The sequence below is a fragment of the Neltuma alba genome, unplaced genomic scaffold, assembly GCF_004799145.2.
Source record: "Neltuma alba isolate B1F8T4 unplaced genomic scaffold, ASM479914v2 tig00006741_pilon, whole genome shotgun sequence".
NCBI classification, from domain to species: Eukaryota; Viridiplantae; Streptophyta; class Magnoliopsida; order Fabales; family Fabaceae; genus Neltuma; species Neltuma alba.
This window is the reverse complement of record NW_021634568.1, coordinates 228145-242978: the sequence shown is the minus strand read 5'-3', so window position 1 is coordinate 242978 and position 14834 is coordinate 228145. Positions and strand designations below refer to the sequence as shown.

Genomic DNA, 14834 nt, shown 5'->3' with positions numbered 1-14834 from the left:
ATGAAATCAAAGGCATCGCACGCGCAGGATATTTTAATCCAAGGGTCCACATTAAAATCATGGTATCATGATAGAAAGGGGAGAAAATTAAAAGATGCGAATTGGGGTGGTGAAGGCGGAGGATTAAGTCATGGTGATGAAATGAAGACATGATTAATTAGGAGTGCAAGTGGAAAATGGAAATAATGAAACGCGGAAAGAACAACGTGGGGGCTCTAGAAACATGTAAATAGAGACAACAAAATGCAATGATGGGCAAATATGAATTACGTACGAGACACTTGAAACTCAGTTAGAAGGTCAATAATTCGTGTCATCTATCGAAAGCGTGCCATATCTATCTATCCATTCCTGTGCTCTTCAATATTCGCCCACTCCTATTGCACTTTATATCACTATTCATACTGGGACCATAGTTGTGGTAATTGATAATAGCTAGATACACATCATATTATAAATTCAAGTGAACAATGGTGGGGAACAATCATGATCCCTCTTACATCATATTGTATTGTTGTATCAAGAAGCAGGGAAGTCATTGGATTGTTTTTTTTTTTTTTGGCGTTCTTTGCTTCACAGCAGCGCTTGTATGTAATCTCTCCTCCATGCAGGAGTCCAATGACTAATTTACAAAGATTAAAAAAAATTATTTTAGTTATTATTTTTAAAAGAGTACATTTTAATTTTCTATGATACTTATATTTTAATTATTTATCCTGAAATCTACTTTAATTTATCGATTGCGCACATTTAATGTGTGAATAAAATATGAAAGAAGAATAACAAGTATACGAGATAACAATAATTGAGACATTAAATTTAAAAAGTAAAAGAAACTCTTTAATTAACTTTTCGATTTAGGAATAAACTTAAATCGCACAAACTTCTCTGAATATAAAAAAAATAATTGTACAGATTTTTCATACGCATTACTTTTGATAAGTTTTAATATTTGATTTGAAAATAAATAACACTATTATATTAAATAAAAGGTTCCCTCCAATACTTCAAATCAACATTAAAATTCCACGTTTATTACACAGAAACAAATAGTTTCCACTTAAACAAGTTGCCCACAAACACTTCATACAACCCCATTTATTGGCAACGAAGTGATTGTAACCGATGAGCCCGAACAATCTCATCATCGGCGTTAATAGTTTCCTCTTGGACGCAAAATTTCCAATGTTTGCTTACCTAATGTCTTCAAAAAATGGTTAAAGAGATGCTATTTTTGGAGCCACAATCTCAAGCAGTCCCTTCGGGTTGTCCACATGAACCCAATGGCCTGCATTTGGAAGAACGCAAAGCGAAACCTTTCCCCGCGAATCAGTTTCTCCTCGCCTAGCACATTTTTGAATTTTCTCAATCGCGTCTCGGTTCCATCTGTCGCTATTTTCGGCGCGCACAATCACTATCTCCATACCATTAGGGGTGTTCTCCAATAGACCCCAGTAGGACTTCTCCCTACATATTTTACATTGGGGATTACTACCCATTATCGTTGAAGAATATATAACATTAAAAAAAAATGCTGAAGAGAAGGAAACAAATAGTAACTTTTGGCCGCCCTGTTTTTAATTTGTAGGGTTTACCAATAAGAATCGAACATCTCCTTAGCACCTTCAAGATCAAATGCCCATGTCTCATGGTCACCAGCTTTCTTTAGATTGGTACCTATCCATTCTGACAATGACTTGGAGTAACCTAGTCCCATCAGATGACTCACAAGCCACCTGAAACCAGGCGCAACAATGGATTAGTCTACCGAATGGTAAATTGCAGATTATGTATCATGTATATTTTAAAGGGTTAATAATATTTGGCCTCTCAAATTTGCATGAATTTTAGTTTTAGTCCTTCTTATTTTAAACCATAGGTTTTAGTTCCTCATAGGACAAAATGATTTAGGCCTTTATTAAATTATGGAGACCAATGTTTTGAATGGAAATTAAACTTAAAGAACCAAAACCAAAATAAAGACAAACTTGAGAGACCAAAAATTGTATTAACTCTATTTTAAGATGATCATTACAGAAAAGGGCTCTCATAAACACAGCGTCTTCAACAAGACATCAATTGAAGACAGACAATCAGATTATGGTATCATTAGAAGGATGCACAATCCATTTTCCCCCGATATAAATTCAATAATATTTCGTTAGAACCATTGGCATTACGCAAACACATGCAGTCTATCAACTCCACTGATAACAAAATAAAAATTCAAAAATCTAAACTGTAATAATTAGTAATGATAAATAGACCCTATGCGGGAAAGTAAAAGCACACGAACAATCTCTTTTGAGGTCCTAATAATCTCTTAGAAGGTGATCAGACGATTCAGCTTCACCAATACCGTTTATCATGTAGTCCTAATATATGCCAATAGATATGCATCTATTCCTTGTACCATAAAGGGAAGCACCGGCCTATTAACAAACTAGATCATGAGAACATGTTCAGAAATAGAGTCTTACTTCCGAGAAGGGATTTCAGCTGGCAAACTTTGCAAAGTCCGCAAAACATCCCGAGCTTCTTCATGGCTATTTTCAGGGTTCAATTCTCCAGGAACAGCATCCAAAACCCAGAGCTGTTTTCAACAGGGGTGGAAGAAGGGATAGATTATTATTCTCGATTAACTGAAACTGTAGCATGCGATTGAGAAAATCTATTCAATTATGGGAAAGGATGCTGGTCCACCCAACAAATGTAAACATAGAAAGGACAACAGTTGGGCATACAATACTAATGTAGAAAGAGAGAGATACAGTGACATACAAACTGGAGAAAAGGAAAGGAAAATGAAGGAATAACTGAGGACTACACATCTCTTAAGACTTGATTATTTATTTCCCGTTCTAGAAGTCCATCCATTTTGTTCCATATCCATTCATGAAAAGAACGGGATGCTAGATATGTGCAGTTTTTATGTCTGTTTAATGGCATGCGAGAAAGGGTTCAACCCAACCAGCATGCTGTAACATCTAGTCAATATGTATCTTCTTTTGTGGTTAAACTATCCTCTTCAGCTGTCACAAAAAGTATTATTATTTTGTGAATCAATAATCTCTATAATACAACTTTTATAATCATTGCAAGCATGAGAGAATACCTCAATAAACTACCTATTTAAGTATACCGGCGTTCAGTATTCACGATCACACCGACACCCATTTATATAGGCGTCTTGGCCTGCATTAAATGAGCCCTCTCATTTTCTTCCACTCAAATTTTATATCAGAGGGTTACATTAATAATGCATCAATGAAAGTGTCAGATCGACCTCTATCGCGCAACTTACAATCTCCCTTGGTTACTTACAGATTTAACGGGATTTTAAGTCCCTATATTTTAATTATCTTAAATACTAAGCTCCCAAGTTCAATCGAAGCAATCTTTTGGCCCGAGCTACTCGTCTTATCGCTTATAGCTTTGGTCCAGGCACCATCCCAGTCTCCGTCCTGAAATTGAAAGACCTTATTTGGATTGATTCAGTCAGGAGGAAAGAAAAAGAGCAGCAACCTAGCCACTCCATTATTTTTATCCGGATAATCATATGTCCCGCTACTTCCTTATAAAGCAATGAAGTATAATTTTTAATAAAATTGTTTCATTACATACTAGTTAAGCCATTCTAACAGAGTGATAAGGTAGCCAGAACAATCCATGCTTTTCTGTTAGGAATAAACCACGAAATCTCCAAGGCACATGCAACAAAAAATCAGATACTTGATTTTCAACCAGTAAATGAAGATAAATCACAAAATAAGCCTTGATGAGTTCAAAATGAAATAACATTCAATAAAGGCAATCAATCAGAATAAAAGTTCAAAGATGGATGACCTTTTCACTTAAATAATGAAACGACAAATAATTAGATGGGTGGACAACTAGAAAAGTAAGAGTCCAAGAAAGACCTGTTTTGGCAATGAGGCAGAATTACCATAGTCACCCCGGCTACAGCTCTCAGCAAATTGCATAACGACCTTTCCACCCATAGAATGGCCAACAACAACTTCAGGCCAAGGCCAGCCTTCGACCTTTACCAAATCAGCCAAATCTTTGGCCGCAGTATCCATAGTATGAGGAGGATTTATTTTCCTGTCCGCTGATTTTCCATGATTCCTCATGTCCAATAACACCGTCCTCCAATCTACATGCAATTAAATAGATAAGCCAGACTTTAGGGGGAGGGGGGAGGTAATTGGGTTGTTAGAAGTAAAATGATAAGAGTTATAGAAATAGATACTTGAAGAAGGAGAGGAATTAGAGAGAGCAGCGACGAGACTGCGGGAGAAAGATCTCCAATTTCTTCCCGATCCCAAGAAGCCATGGATGATGACAGCAGTTGAAGTGTAAGGTTTTTCAGGATAAGCTCTCACTTCTTCGTAGGCTACGGTTTCAAGTGAGCTTGTGCTCCCGAGATGACGAATCGGTGAATAGAGGAACCTGCTAAGGATCTGGGAGGCCCTTCCGTTTCTGAGAGCTGCCACCATTTCTTTCCGGCTTCGGCTTTCGAGCCAGCTTGGACCGAAGAAGCAAGGAAGCGCTCGCGCGGCTGCAGCCTAAACGACACCGTAGCAAGGAACCAATGAATCTGTTCTATTTCATCCAATTAGGACGAGACGTACGGGTGTTCATGAAGCCCAATTGTCTACTATGTCCACCCAAGTCCAGAAAAAAAATACCTAGCCCGTTCTAAAAAAAATGAACCGAAAGAACTATTGGACATGTTCGAGTTGGGCAAATTATTGGGTAGGGATGGGCATCAGGCACAGTATGCTGCCCTGCCCATTTGGTCCTGCCCGCAAAAACATATATAATTTTATTTATATATATTTTATTTATCTCATTTATTTTCTAAATCAAACGTATTGTTGTATCAATATTCAGTATTCATTATACTTATTTATTTTTGAATGATTTTGAGAGTTAGAAACTAGAAAAATAATTAAGTTTAATAAAATATACTAATAACGTTTTTTGTCATAGTCCACTCCTCTTAACTACTACGAAAAGTAATTTCATAATATATTAATTAATAATAACAAAATTAAGACCAAGTTTCTATTTTAATATAAAGTTACATTAGACTATTTAGAGGGATATAAGTAATTAGTTAATTAATATAATATATTGACTTGTTGGGCATAGAAGCCTGTCCTGCCTAGCCCGTATTTGTCCAGTCCAAACTTATTAGTGCTTTTTATGGGCAAAGTTAAGCAACATGCTGCATTTTTTAGCCCGTTCATTCTTTGAGCTTGGCATCGGGCAAGAGTCCTGTCCTGCCCATGTGCAGTCCTAACAAGACGACAGCACCATCCGCAGAAGGTTCCAGTTAAAAGAGTACGTGAATCCAACGGTGCGGGTTCGAAACCTGGTGGCTGGTGCAAGCATTTCAGTCGTGTCTTATTTGTCTCACTAGGGCATTTCGAGTCGTGTAAAATTTAAGTAACGAACAAAATTACAAAAACTTCCAATGATGACAGCGTATAATGACAAATTTAAATGATAACTCAGTAACAACTTGAAATACTCGTAACTTATATAAAACTTCTTAATTATAATTTATAAAATATAAAATAATTATGTAAAAAAAAATTTATCTCAACTATAAAAAACCTTTCCGGCCTTGTGCATGACTCTTAAAAAACTGTACTATTAAACTCTTGGAACGCTGGATAGGGAAAAACTGAGAGAACGTGATTCGTCCCTCGACGGCCGGTTCCAAAATGGTAAAGTTTGCGTTCATCATGCTTTAGTAGAAGAATAAGAATGTAATCGCTATCAGAAGCAGTTCCTGCAATCCCAACACAATGGACCCTAAATATTATACTGCTCTTCTATTGAGGTGCAGAAATGTCTTACAGATTAGACGAGTTCATGCGCGCTTGGTCGTCAACGGAGTACTTGCAGACCTCGTGGTCGCAAACAAGCTTCTTTACATATATGCCTATCATAAAGCTACGGATGATGCTTCTGCTCTGTTTGGAGAAATGAAAATAAGAGACCCGAAATCATGGAGTGTGATGGTTGGTGGGTTCGCTAAGGTTGGTGACTATGTCAATTGTTATGCGACCTTTAGGGACGTTATAAGAAATGGAGTGCAACTGGATAGTTATACATTGCCTTTTGTGATAAGAACTTGTAGGGATAGAAAGGACCTTAAAATGGGCCGAGCAATCCACGGCATTGTTTTGAAGCTGGGATTGCATTTAGATCAAATTATCTGCGCGTCACTGGTGGATATGTATGCAAAGTCAATGGTGATCGGAGATGCTCACCAACTGTTCGAAAAAATGCTCCACAAGGACCTTGTAACATGGACAGTAATGATTGGCGCTTATGCTGAATGCAAAAATGCTTATGAGTCATTTGTTCTATTTGATAGGATGATGGAAGAAGGTGTTGTTCCAGACAAGGTTGCTATGGTGACTATTGTCAACGCCTGTGCAAAACTGGGGGCTTTGCACAGGGCTAGATTTCTTCATGAATATGTTAACATAAATAATTTCTCCTTGGACGTGATCTTAGGGACAGCAATGATGGACATGTATGCCAAGTGCGGGAGTGTTGAGTGTGCAAGAGAGATATTTGATAGAATGGAAGAAAAGAATGTTATTTCATGGAGTGCCATGATTGCAGCTTATGGATATCACGGGAATGGCAAAGCAGCCCTTGAATTGTTTAATATGATGTTGAGCAGTGGAATATTACCTAATAGGATCACCTTTGTGTCCCTCTTATATGCTTGTAGCCATGCAGGACTTATCGAAGAGGGTCGTAATTTTTTCAATTTGATGTGGGAAGAGTATGGTGTGAGACCTGATGTCAAGCACTATACCTGTATGGTTGATCTGTTGGGCCGCGCTGGAAAAGTCGACGAGGCCATGGCATTGATTGAGAATGTGACTGTAGAAAAAACTGAGGGACTATGGAGTGCTTTGCTTGGCGCATGTAGAATTCATGGGAACATGGAGTTGGCAGAAAAAGCAGCCAATTCTCTTCTTGACCTACAACCTCAAGAACCAGGGCATTATGTATTGCTGTCTAATATTTATGCAAAAGCGGGTAAGTGGGAAAAAGTGGCAAAGATTAGGAGTCTGATGACCCGAAGGAGGCTGAAGAAACCCCCTGGGTGGACTTGGATTGAAGTGAATAACAAAACCTACCAGTTCAGTGTTGGAGATAGATCCCATCCTCGGTGGAAGGAGATCAACAGAATGCTGATCAGTTTGGTTAAGAAGTTAGAAGTGGCTGGTTATGTACCTGATACAAGTTTTGTTTTGCATGATGTCGAGGAGGAAGCCAAGGTAGGGATGTTGTATTTGCACAGTGAAAAGTTGGCTATTGCATTTGGTCTTATTGCCACTCCTGAAGGAGATCCTATTATGATGTCGAAGAATCTGAGGGTTTGTGGTGATTGTCACATGTTTATTAAGATGGTCTCGTCTGTGACGAGAAGGGCCATTACCGTTCGGGACGCAAATCGCTTTCACCATTTCAGTGAAGGGGCTTGTTCCTGTGGGGACTATTGGTAGCATAATGATAGTTCCAAGATCAATTGTTATACATGTATTAGTATTGCTGCATTTGCTTACAATTGACAGCCGATAGAATTGCATTTCGATACTAAAAAGAAAGCTGTGTTCTTCCCATTGGACTACGTAGAGACTACCCTCGTCCCCCCTCTTCTCTCTCATTAACATGAAAATATGAAATAGCATGATCCTGTTTCTAATGTGGCAGAAAGGAACTGCACTATCTTTTCTGAGTCATAGAAATGATATTATTCATAGCCGCCTTAATAATGCATTTGTGCAATATCATGAAACACAACTTTTTGGGATGCTAATTCACTTTTTCTTTGCGTTGGTTTTGTTGGCTCCATACCTGAGAACTGGAGCTGGACGGGAGATTTATATTAGCAAGAGTGGGAAGGCAAAACTATTGGCAATCCTTTTTTCTCTCATACGCACTGAACCTCGCCCATCCGGTCCCCGATCCAGCATAAATTCAGGCCACATGTATTTTCTTTCTCAGAAGCCTTTCCCCCTTGTTTCCTGGTTCTAAGGAGATTGTATGAAGGAATTTAGGTACGTACTTCATTAGAAGTCCCTAAGCTTACACTCATTGTCAAAAGTTTGGCCCATGGGCGGATGTGTGGCGGATTCGGCCTTGGTTATACATTGATACCATTTGATGGGGGCGTTGCATGTTATCAAAGCAAATTGACAGCCTTGTCACGAATGAGGCTATGCGGCTGCAAATACGTGCTACTTTTGCGAGCACAATACAAAACGAATTTTTGATCCAATCATTGTCATCATCATTACAGTATGCGGCCCCAGGCCAACATCATAAATTTCGAGTCCCATACAAACGCACCGACCCTATTTATACGGGGGAAGCTAATGCAACATCAAGACATTCGTGTAGTAGCCGTGGCTCTCCTCATCAAGCGATGAGAATCAGAAAAAAACCAGTTCAGCTATTGCAGCAGTTGTGATTACTAAATAAAACCAATACCTCCAAATAAACAGTAAATCATATGGATGGGCTGCCTAACCCATTTGAGATCGAAGTGGGAATTAACCCCTACTGCGCACCAGCTAATTATGTTAAATCAAGGTATGCCACAGAGAATATCTGTAGTCCATTTATATCCACATATGAAAGGAAGTATTTTAAACATTATGCTCTGCTTTTATGTTCTGATAAAACCTTACCGATGAAACAATTTTTGCATTTCGCTTGTAAGAACGAGGAAAAACCAGGAGGTTATGGGGTTTAAATCTCCCTCCACACAGCAATTTTTTCCTGTTTCAACTGTTGAAATAAGGGATATGTGAAGCATGATGCAAAAATACACGAGATCTACAGAACTGCGAGTCTCCAAATCTGGTCTAGTCAAATGGATCAATTCGCAGGTCATGCTCACTTGCCATCATCATCCCAGTGCAAAGGCATGTCGGACACATAACCTAACAAACTTGTCATTAGTAATCACATTACTAATTACAGAAAATTTTCAGTGCATGAACTGCATTTGTATAAGTCAAATTATGAGTTAAAACACACCAAAAAAAATAAAAATCACATGCATACTAAGACAGTCATCTTTCTATGGGTGAAAAGGGTTTAGACAAGTTAAAGATCAGCATTTGGCTTTCATAAAAAATATACATAACACAAATTCCACTCTAGAAGTCTATTTTTCAAAAAATAAATAATGTATATTTTCTATTAGACATTGTACCTTTCCAGTACCAGAGCAATTTGGACACCTTCTGGTTGTGGGAACTTGCAGTGGCCTGTCAGCAGCATTAGATACTGAGATGGGATTAATGTTCAAGCATACACCACTAGAAGAACAGCGGGCACAGGCCAAGTATCCTGTCCATAAATTACTGATCATTAAGAATATATCCATAGTTCCAATGAGAGAAATTAGAATCAGAAGTAATTTCAATTAAGTGGCAGCAGATCCAATCAAACAGGAAAAACAGTTTCTCAAACATTCGAGGCCAAGCTGTGATATCTAGAGAACGGACATTTTCAGAGACCAAGCTGATACATACCAGTTCCATGGCAATACTTGCACCTTTTTTTCTCTTGCTGCTCAACATTATTAACCTCAATTAACATCAATATTGATATAACACCCACTGCTCCACCAGAAAATGATGCCACAATTGGATCAACCTGACTAAATTTGTAAAGCAAATCAAATTAGAGATAGACATCAAACAAAACAGCTACTCATCAATGAAGTAGTCCAAGGGCAAACTTGAACAAACAAAAGTAGGCCAATCAGAGAACCAATATACCTTAATTGCAAAGGCAAGCGCATGCTTCTTATGAAATCCTCATATGAGGTACCGCCCAAACCTAATTTTAGCTCCAGCTGTAATGCAGCAATACATTTCAGTATTTGAAATCAATGTAGATCACGGTCAAAAGCATATATACTTGCACGACAAAATCATGATGCTAGAAATCTATACCACCATAGAAAGCACCATAAAATAATATAACTATCTTTATCATATCAATTGAAATATGAACATGTAAATAGTGTCTTTAAGATAATAAGACGACTAAAATAAATAGGTGGAATTAAAGGGGCGGATAGGCATTCTTCAGTGCAGTTTGATGTTCTGATCCTGTCAAATGTGGCTAGATAAAATTACCGTTGGTGCAATAAGCCCGCCAAATACAATTATGGCAGATATCAAGGATAAGCCTGTTAGGTAGAGCTGCTTCAAGGTCTTCGGTGTCTGCCTCAAAAGAAAGTGCACAAGGTTATTCCAAATTAAAGTGGTAAATCCTTCAAGTTAATTTTGATCAGGTAAGTAATGATACAGAAACAATAGGAAAATGCGAAGAAGCAAGTTTTATTCTCCACTTACTGGAGATGGATTCATAAGTAATTAATCGTGTCAAAGAGTCTATTATATCACACAGTTCGGTGAATAGAAGAACCATTCAATAATCGTAGCTAAATTACGACAAAATTTTGAGGCTTACCACATGCGGAAGAAAGGGAATTGACGATGGAATTTCGGGCATCTCATACGCTTCTTCTCCATCCTCAGTGATGACTTTCATACTTTTTAAGCGCTGCTGTACGCGTAATCTCCTCACCTGCTCAAAGCATCACATAATCTATCACGATAAATGAATTTAAGGCTTGTCAAGAGACTAGGGTTCACAAGTTGAACTGAGATGACGTTGTAAGACAACCTCTTCCATGAGAAGGAATATTTTATTGCGCCTACTCTTTATATTGTCTTGAATTTCCTGCGTCTGCATTTGATCAAAATCCTGAACCGTCTCCGGCCCCTCAATAATGCAAAAGTTGCTGGCAATTACAAAGGTATGTTATGCCCAAACCAACAGCAAAATCACGACTCAGTTAAATAGAAGGAGTGCAATAATTAAGCTTGAAAAAAAAAAAAAAGAATAACAACAGAGAAATAAAGAACCTCGGGTTGTTGTCATCCTTCGAAGAAGAGCAGAGAATTCTGGGTTTAGAGACGGTGTGTCTTGGAAGGAGGAATTGCTTGGGGTTTGGTGGGGAAGAGTCATAGAGAATTGAGGTATTAGGAAGCCTGAGAGTTGAAGGTGTCCTTGATGGAAGGAAATGAGAGCAGAGAACGAAAGTGGTCATTGTTCGGTGCTCGCGGAAGATTGATTAAAACTGGGTTTATAAATAAAACAGGGGAGGGTGGGGCCGTGGGGGCTTGAAGTAGAAACCTGAACGGAACCGATCTAGGGCACGCGCTTGGCCTGGGAAATAAAAATAATGCATCATTGCACATTATACTTTATTTTTTACAAAAAAGGGAAAATATGCTTCGATTCATACTTACTGTGAGTGTAATGTGTGATTACTGGTGCTAACTAGAATAACCGTCACAGACATATTACTAGAGCCGCTGATACTAAAATTTGCGATGTAGGTTTTGCGCACCGGGTGAATGGCGACTGGCCAGACCGTTAGCCTCGGTCACCGCTCTTCTCTGACTTCTTCCAATATAGTATAACCCATACGATTGTCGATAGTTTTGTATCTTAGTGGCATAAATACTCAGTAAAAGGTTTAAAAGGTTACGAATTTGATGCGGTTTATAACTTTCAAGTCAGTACCCACTTTTTCAAATAAACACAGTGTAACCCATACAACTTGTTTTATAATTGCTATACGTCAATGCATCATATATTACTATTAGGGATTGATTAGTAATTACACATCACCACAAGGCATGTGTATGGGTGCCCATCACAATCACCAGTCGCCCAAAATGTCGCGTTACATATTTGCATCCCCCAAAAAGAGCAACTGGCATGCTTGAGATGTTTGATTCGAGTTTTTTTTTTTTTCCAGCCTCATTTTTTAATATCATGTGATTAAGTTATTACCTGTAATAGTTAAGAACGTTACAAACAGAGCAAGCTGTGGGTTACAATGCAGAAAATTAATATCCTGGTCTATGACGATGAAATAATTGCCAAGTAATGCTCGATGATAATGGACGTTTTATAGGTACATTATAATAAAGTCCACGAAATCAGCTCGGTAATTCAAAATTCTACGAGTACATTATAACAAACAATATTCACAATCTGGCGATCTCAACGGACCTCTTAAGGGCCTGCAGAAGACTCCTCATGATTCTGGGCTCACCAGGCGGTTCCTCATCTTTTTTTAGTCCATTTCTTATGGCACGGAAAATTGGAGCAGAGTTATCAGTTGCTGGAAAAACCAAGCAGTCAATATGCACAAGAACTTCTGTTTTCCCATCTGCAACCGTTATAAAACCCAATCTAGCTCCACCCCGTATTTTGTCCACCTATTTAATTTCATAGAAAATTATTTCGAACTCTGAAGAAGCATTCAGTTATCCCAGATCAAAGTGCCAAATAGCCTACATGAACTAGATCTTTATATCCAGAAATGCATTAATAAACAATCAAATACGCAAAACGGAAACAATTTTCTCCATAAAGGTTTGACATCCCTGTAGTTGTAAGTTAGTCTTTGACAAGAGATTCCATTCTTCTGCCTCCTGTCAGTGAGCTTAACTCAAGCAGGCATTTAAACAGCGCACCAGGCAAAGTAAACAGTTTTCAGCAGATTGACGTGTGTATGCATCCTAGAACCCTCTACCATAGCACCTTTTGAGTATTATTAGCATATCATACTATGATAGACAACAACAAATGTTTCCGTGTTTTGATGCAGTTCAGATTTTAGAAATGGTATAAACACTCTACAAATTAAATCGTTAGATGCATTGCAGAAAGAAGCAACTGAACATACCTTCAGAGGCACAGGAAGTGGCAGATTGGCTCCCTGGCAAAGACTGTTCGCCCACTGTCACAGTCCAAGAACAAGAGGCAAAACAAAATAGTACTTCCGTCAAAACAGACCGCAGAACCCATTTGTACGGTGATCATTCAAGTTACCAAGAAAAGGAATGAAGTGTGAAGATGTCGTTCTCATTATCAAAGTATTAAATGAAATTATGACAAACTGTGCTTATGTTTTTGTATTTAACCGTGTTATATCTTAGAAAGATTTTATCCAAGGGCCACAAGTCTGCAAGATTTCCTATAAACGGTTCAAAACTCATTCAAGTTATTTAAAAAGATCAAAATTTTTGGAATGAATCAACAAGAAATGCCCGTTTTCTCCCTCTCTTTCCCCTCATTTGCACAGTCTTTCTCCGTCTCATGAGGACCATAAGTCCATCTCTCGTCAAAGTTCTTACCATATTTTTCATCACTCTCATATCCATCAGAAACTAACTTTAGCTTGGCGCCCTTGACAAAGTAACGGTTCGTCTTTGAGGCTCTGCCATAACAAGAATTCTCACACCACCATCAAAAAATATCTTCCCATTGACAGATTCGAAGTGACCTCAATGGACGATTTCAATTTTAGAGACACATCAACAGTGAAGTTGACTTTCCTTTTTAATATTGTGTGAACAGAAAGAAAGAGTGAGTCAGGTTATTTTCTCTCTTTTAATTTTCTGTTACAAAGTTTTACACTGCTCTCCTGATGACATTTGAATCTTTAATTTGCAGTTTTGCTTTTCATCAAATTGAGACCGTTATTTTTTACTGCCTCTTGGTGGGATAGATTTCCTAACTAGTCCCAGTCTTGGCCTTATCCATGGTTCACATTTCTGACGCTAGCATAAGAGAAAATCAGTGAGCAACGAGTAGTGGAGGTGAGAGGCAAATAGAAAGGGCAGGCACACCTGAAAAAGCAAGGATTCGAATCTTTGAAGGTCAGTATCCGGAGGCAAAACCATTGTCCCAAGAGAGACTCCATCGCCGTCATCGTCGGTGAGGCCACCATTGCCAGCGGAGGCCTTGGCTACCGGGAATGAAAGTACCGTTTGATTGCGTTTGCGAAGGGAGAAAGAGAGGTGGTTGCGGCAATTAGGCATCGTGGAGACGAGGGAAGTAGAAGAGAACGAAACATGGGGATTGCACCGCGTGAGGTACAGAAATTGCCTTATGGAAAGTGCCATGGCTTTCCCGCCTTCGCGTACTAAGCGGTGACTCGGGGTAATGGTAGCAAGTGAGGAGAGAGCAAGCAGCTACGACCTATAGTGGTGGTGGAGAATCGGTAATCAGATTCCAAGTTTGAGGTTGGAAACGATCCAAATAATGGCCCAGGAGATAACCTAGCAGATTAGCCATACCCGACTGTCAATCTGAATCTTACTTATTCTTTAATTCTGAGAAAATTACTCCCTCCAATTCCTATTATCAGATTCCTGGGACATTTTCTCCTTAAATTGAGAAAAGTTGTAGTTGTTCCTCTTCATCTTTGTTCTTTGTAAAAGAAATCATAAAACCTTGGCTAAGTCATGAGATCATATTAAAATTCTAAGGCAAAACAAACAAAAAAATGATTTCATATTTTGAGTTTTGACACGGCACTTTATAAAATTGGACTAACTTTATGTTCTAAAAGGCATATTGCATAGTATAGTACTCCTCCGGTCCTTATTATAAGACCCAATTTGACTTTTTATTTGGTCCTAATTATAAGATCCAATCCATTTTCTCTTTTATATTTATGCATTTTTTTCCAAGATAATCCTTTTAATAATGATAGTTTTAGCCAATATACTTAATTAGCAAGGATATTTTAGGAATAACAACACTTATTTATTATAAATAACCAACTTAACTTACTTCCTTAATCTCCTCAAATAAGTCAATTGGATCTTATAATTAGGACCGGAGGAGTATATAGGAGCAGAGATTGTATGTAACATTTATTTTATTTTGAAAATTAAGCCCAA

General features: G+C 38.3%; 4 protein-coding genes across 5 annotated transcripts; 1 reads left to right on the top strand and 3 right to left on the bottom strand.

Annotated features, from left to right (window-relative positions):
* Positions 1 to 951: 951 nt before the first annotated feature.
* Positions 952 to 4573, bottom strand: LOC114751055 (protein ABHD11). Its single transcript, XM_028939720.1, has 5 exons — positions 4253 to 4573; positions 3921 to 4156; positions 2481 to 2593; positions 1596 to 1736; positions 952 to 1467 (listed from the first exon to the last, which is right to left on the bottom strand). Exons 1-5 carry the CDS (start codon positions 4497 to 4499, stop codon positions 1218 to 1220), a joined length of 987 nt encoding a protein of 328 aa, XP_028795553.1. The 5' UTR covers positions 4500 to 4573; the 3' UTR covers positions 952 to 1217.
* Positions 4574 to 5655: 1082 nt separating this feature from the next.
* On the top strand, positions 5656 to 7758 carry LOC114751047 (pentatricopeptide repeat-containing protein At3g63370, chloroplastic-like). Its single transcript, XM_028939713.1, has one exon. The coding sequence runs from the start codon at positions 5820 to 5822 to the stop codon at positions 7542 to 7544; it is 1725 nt and encodes a 574-aa protein (XP_028795546.1). The 5' UTR covers positions 5656 to 5819; the 3' UTR covers positions 7545 to 7758.
* Positions 7759 to 8619: 861 nt separating this feature from the next.
* On the bottom strand, positions 8620 to 11191 carry LOC114751056 (protein ORANGE-LIKE, chloroplastic). Of its 2 annotated transcripts, none has more exons than XM_028939721.1 (8): positions 10992 to 11190; positions 10750 to 10867; positions 10534 to 10650; positions 10197 to 10283; positions 9834 to 9910; positions 9585 to 9712; positions 9263 to 9399; positions 8620 to 8987 (listed from the first exon to the last, which is right to left on the bottom strand). In XM_028939721.1, the coding sequence occupies exons 1-8, from the start codon at positions 11174 to 11176 to the stop codon at positions 8910 to 8912; spliced, it is 927 nt and encodes a 308-aa protein (XP_028795554.1). In that variant the 5' UTR covers positions 11177 to 11190; the 3' UTR covers positions 8620 to 8909. The 2 variants fall into 2 exon arrangements, with proteins under 2 accessions (XP_028795554.1, XP_028795555.1); XM_028939722.1 differs by having other exon boundaries at positions 8961 to 9046; positions 10992 to 11191.
* An 815-nt stretch (positions 11192 to 12006) lies between these two features.
* Positions 12007 to 14160, bottom strand: LOC114751061 (uncharacterized). Its single transcript, XM_028939727.1, has 3 exons — positions 13776 to 14160; positions 12830 to 12883; positions 12007 to 12359 (listed from the first exon to the last, which is right to left on the bottom strand). Exons 1-3 carry the CDS (start codon positions 14049 to 14051, stop codon positions 12126 to 12128), a joined length of 564 nt encoding a protein of 187 aa, XP_028795560.1. The 5' UTR covers positions 14052 to 14160; the 3' UTR covers positions 12007 to 12125.
* Between the last annotated feature and the right edge of the window lie 674 nt (positions 14161 to 14834).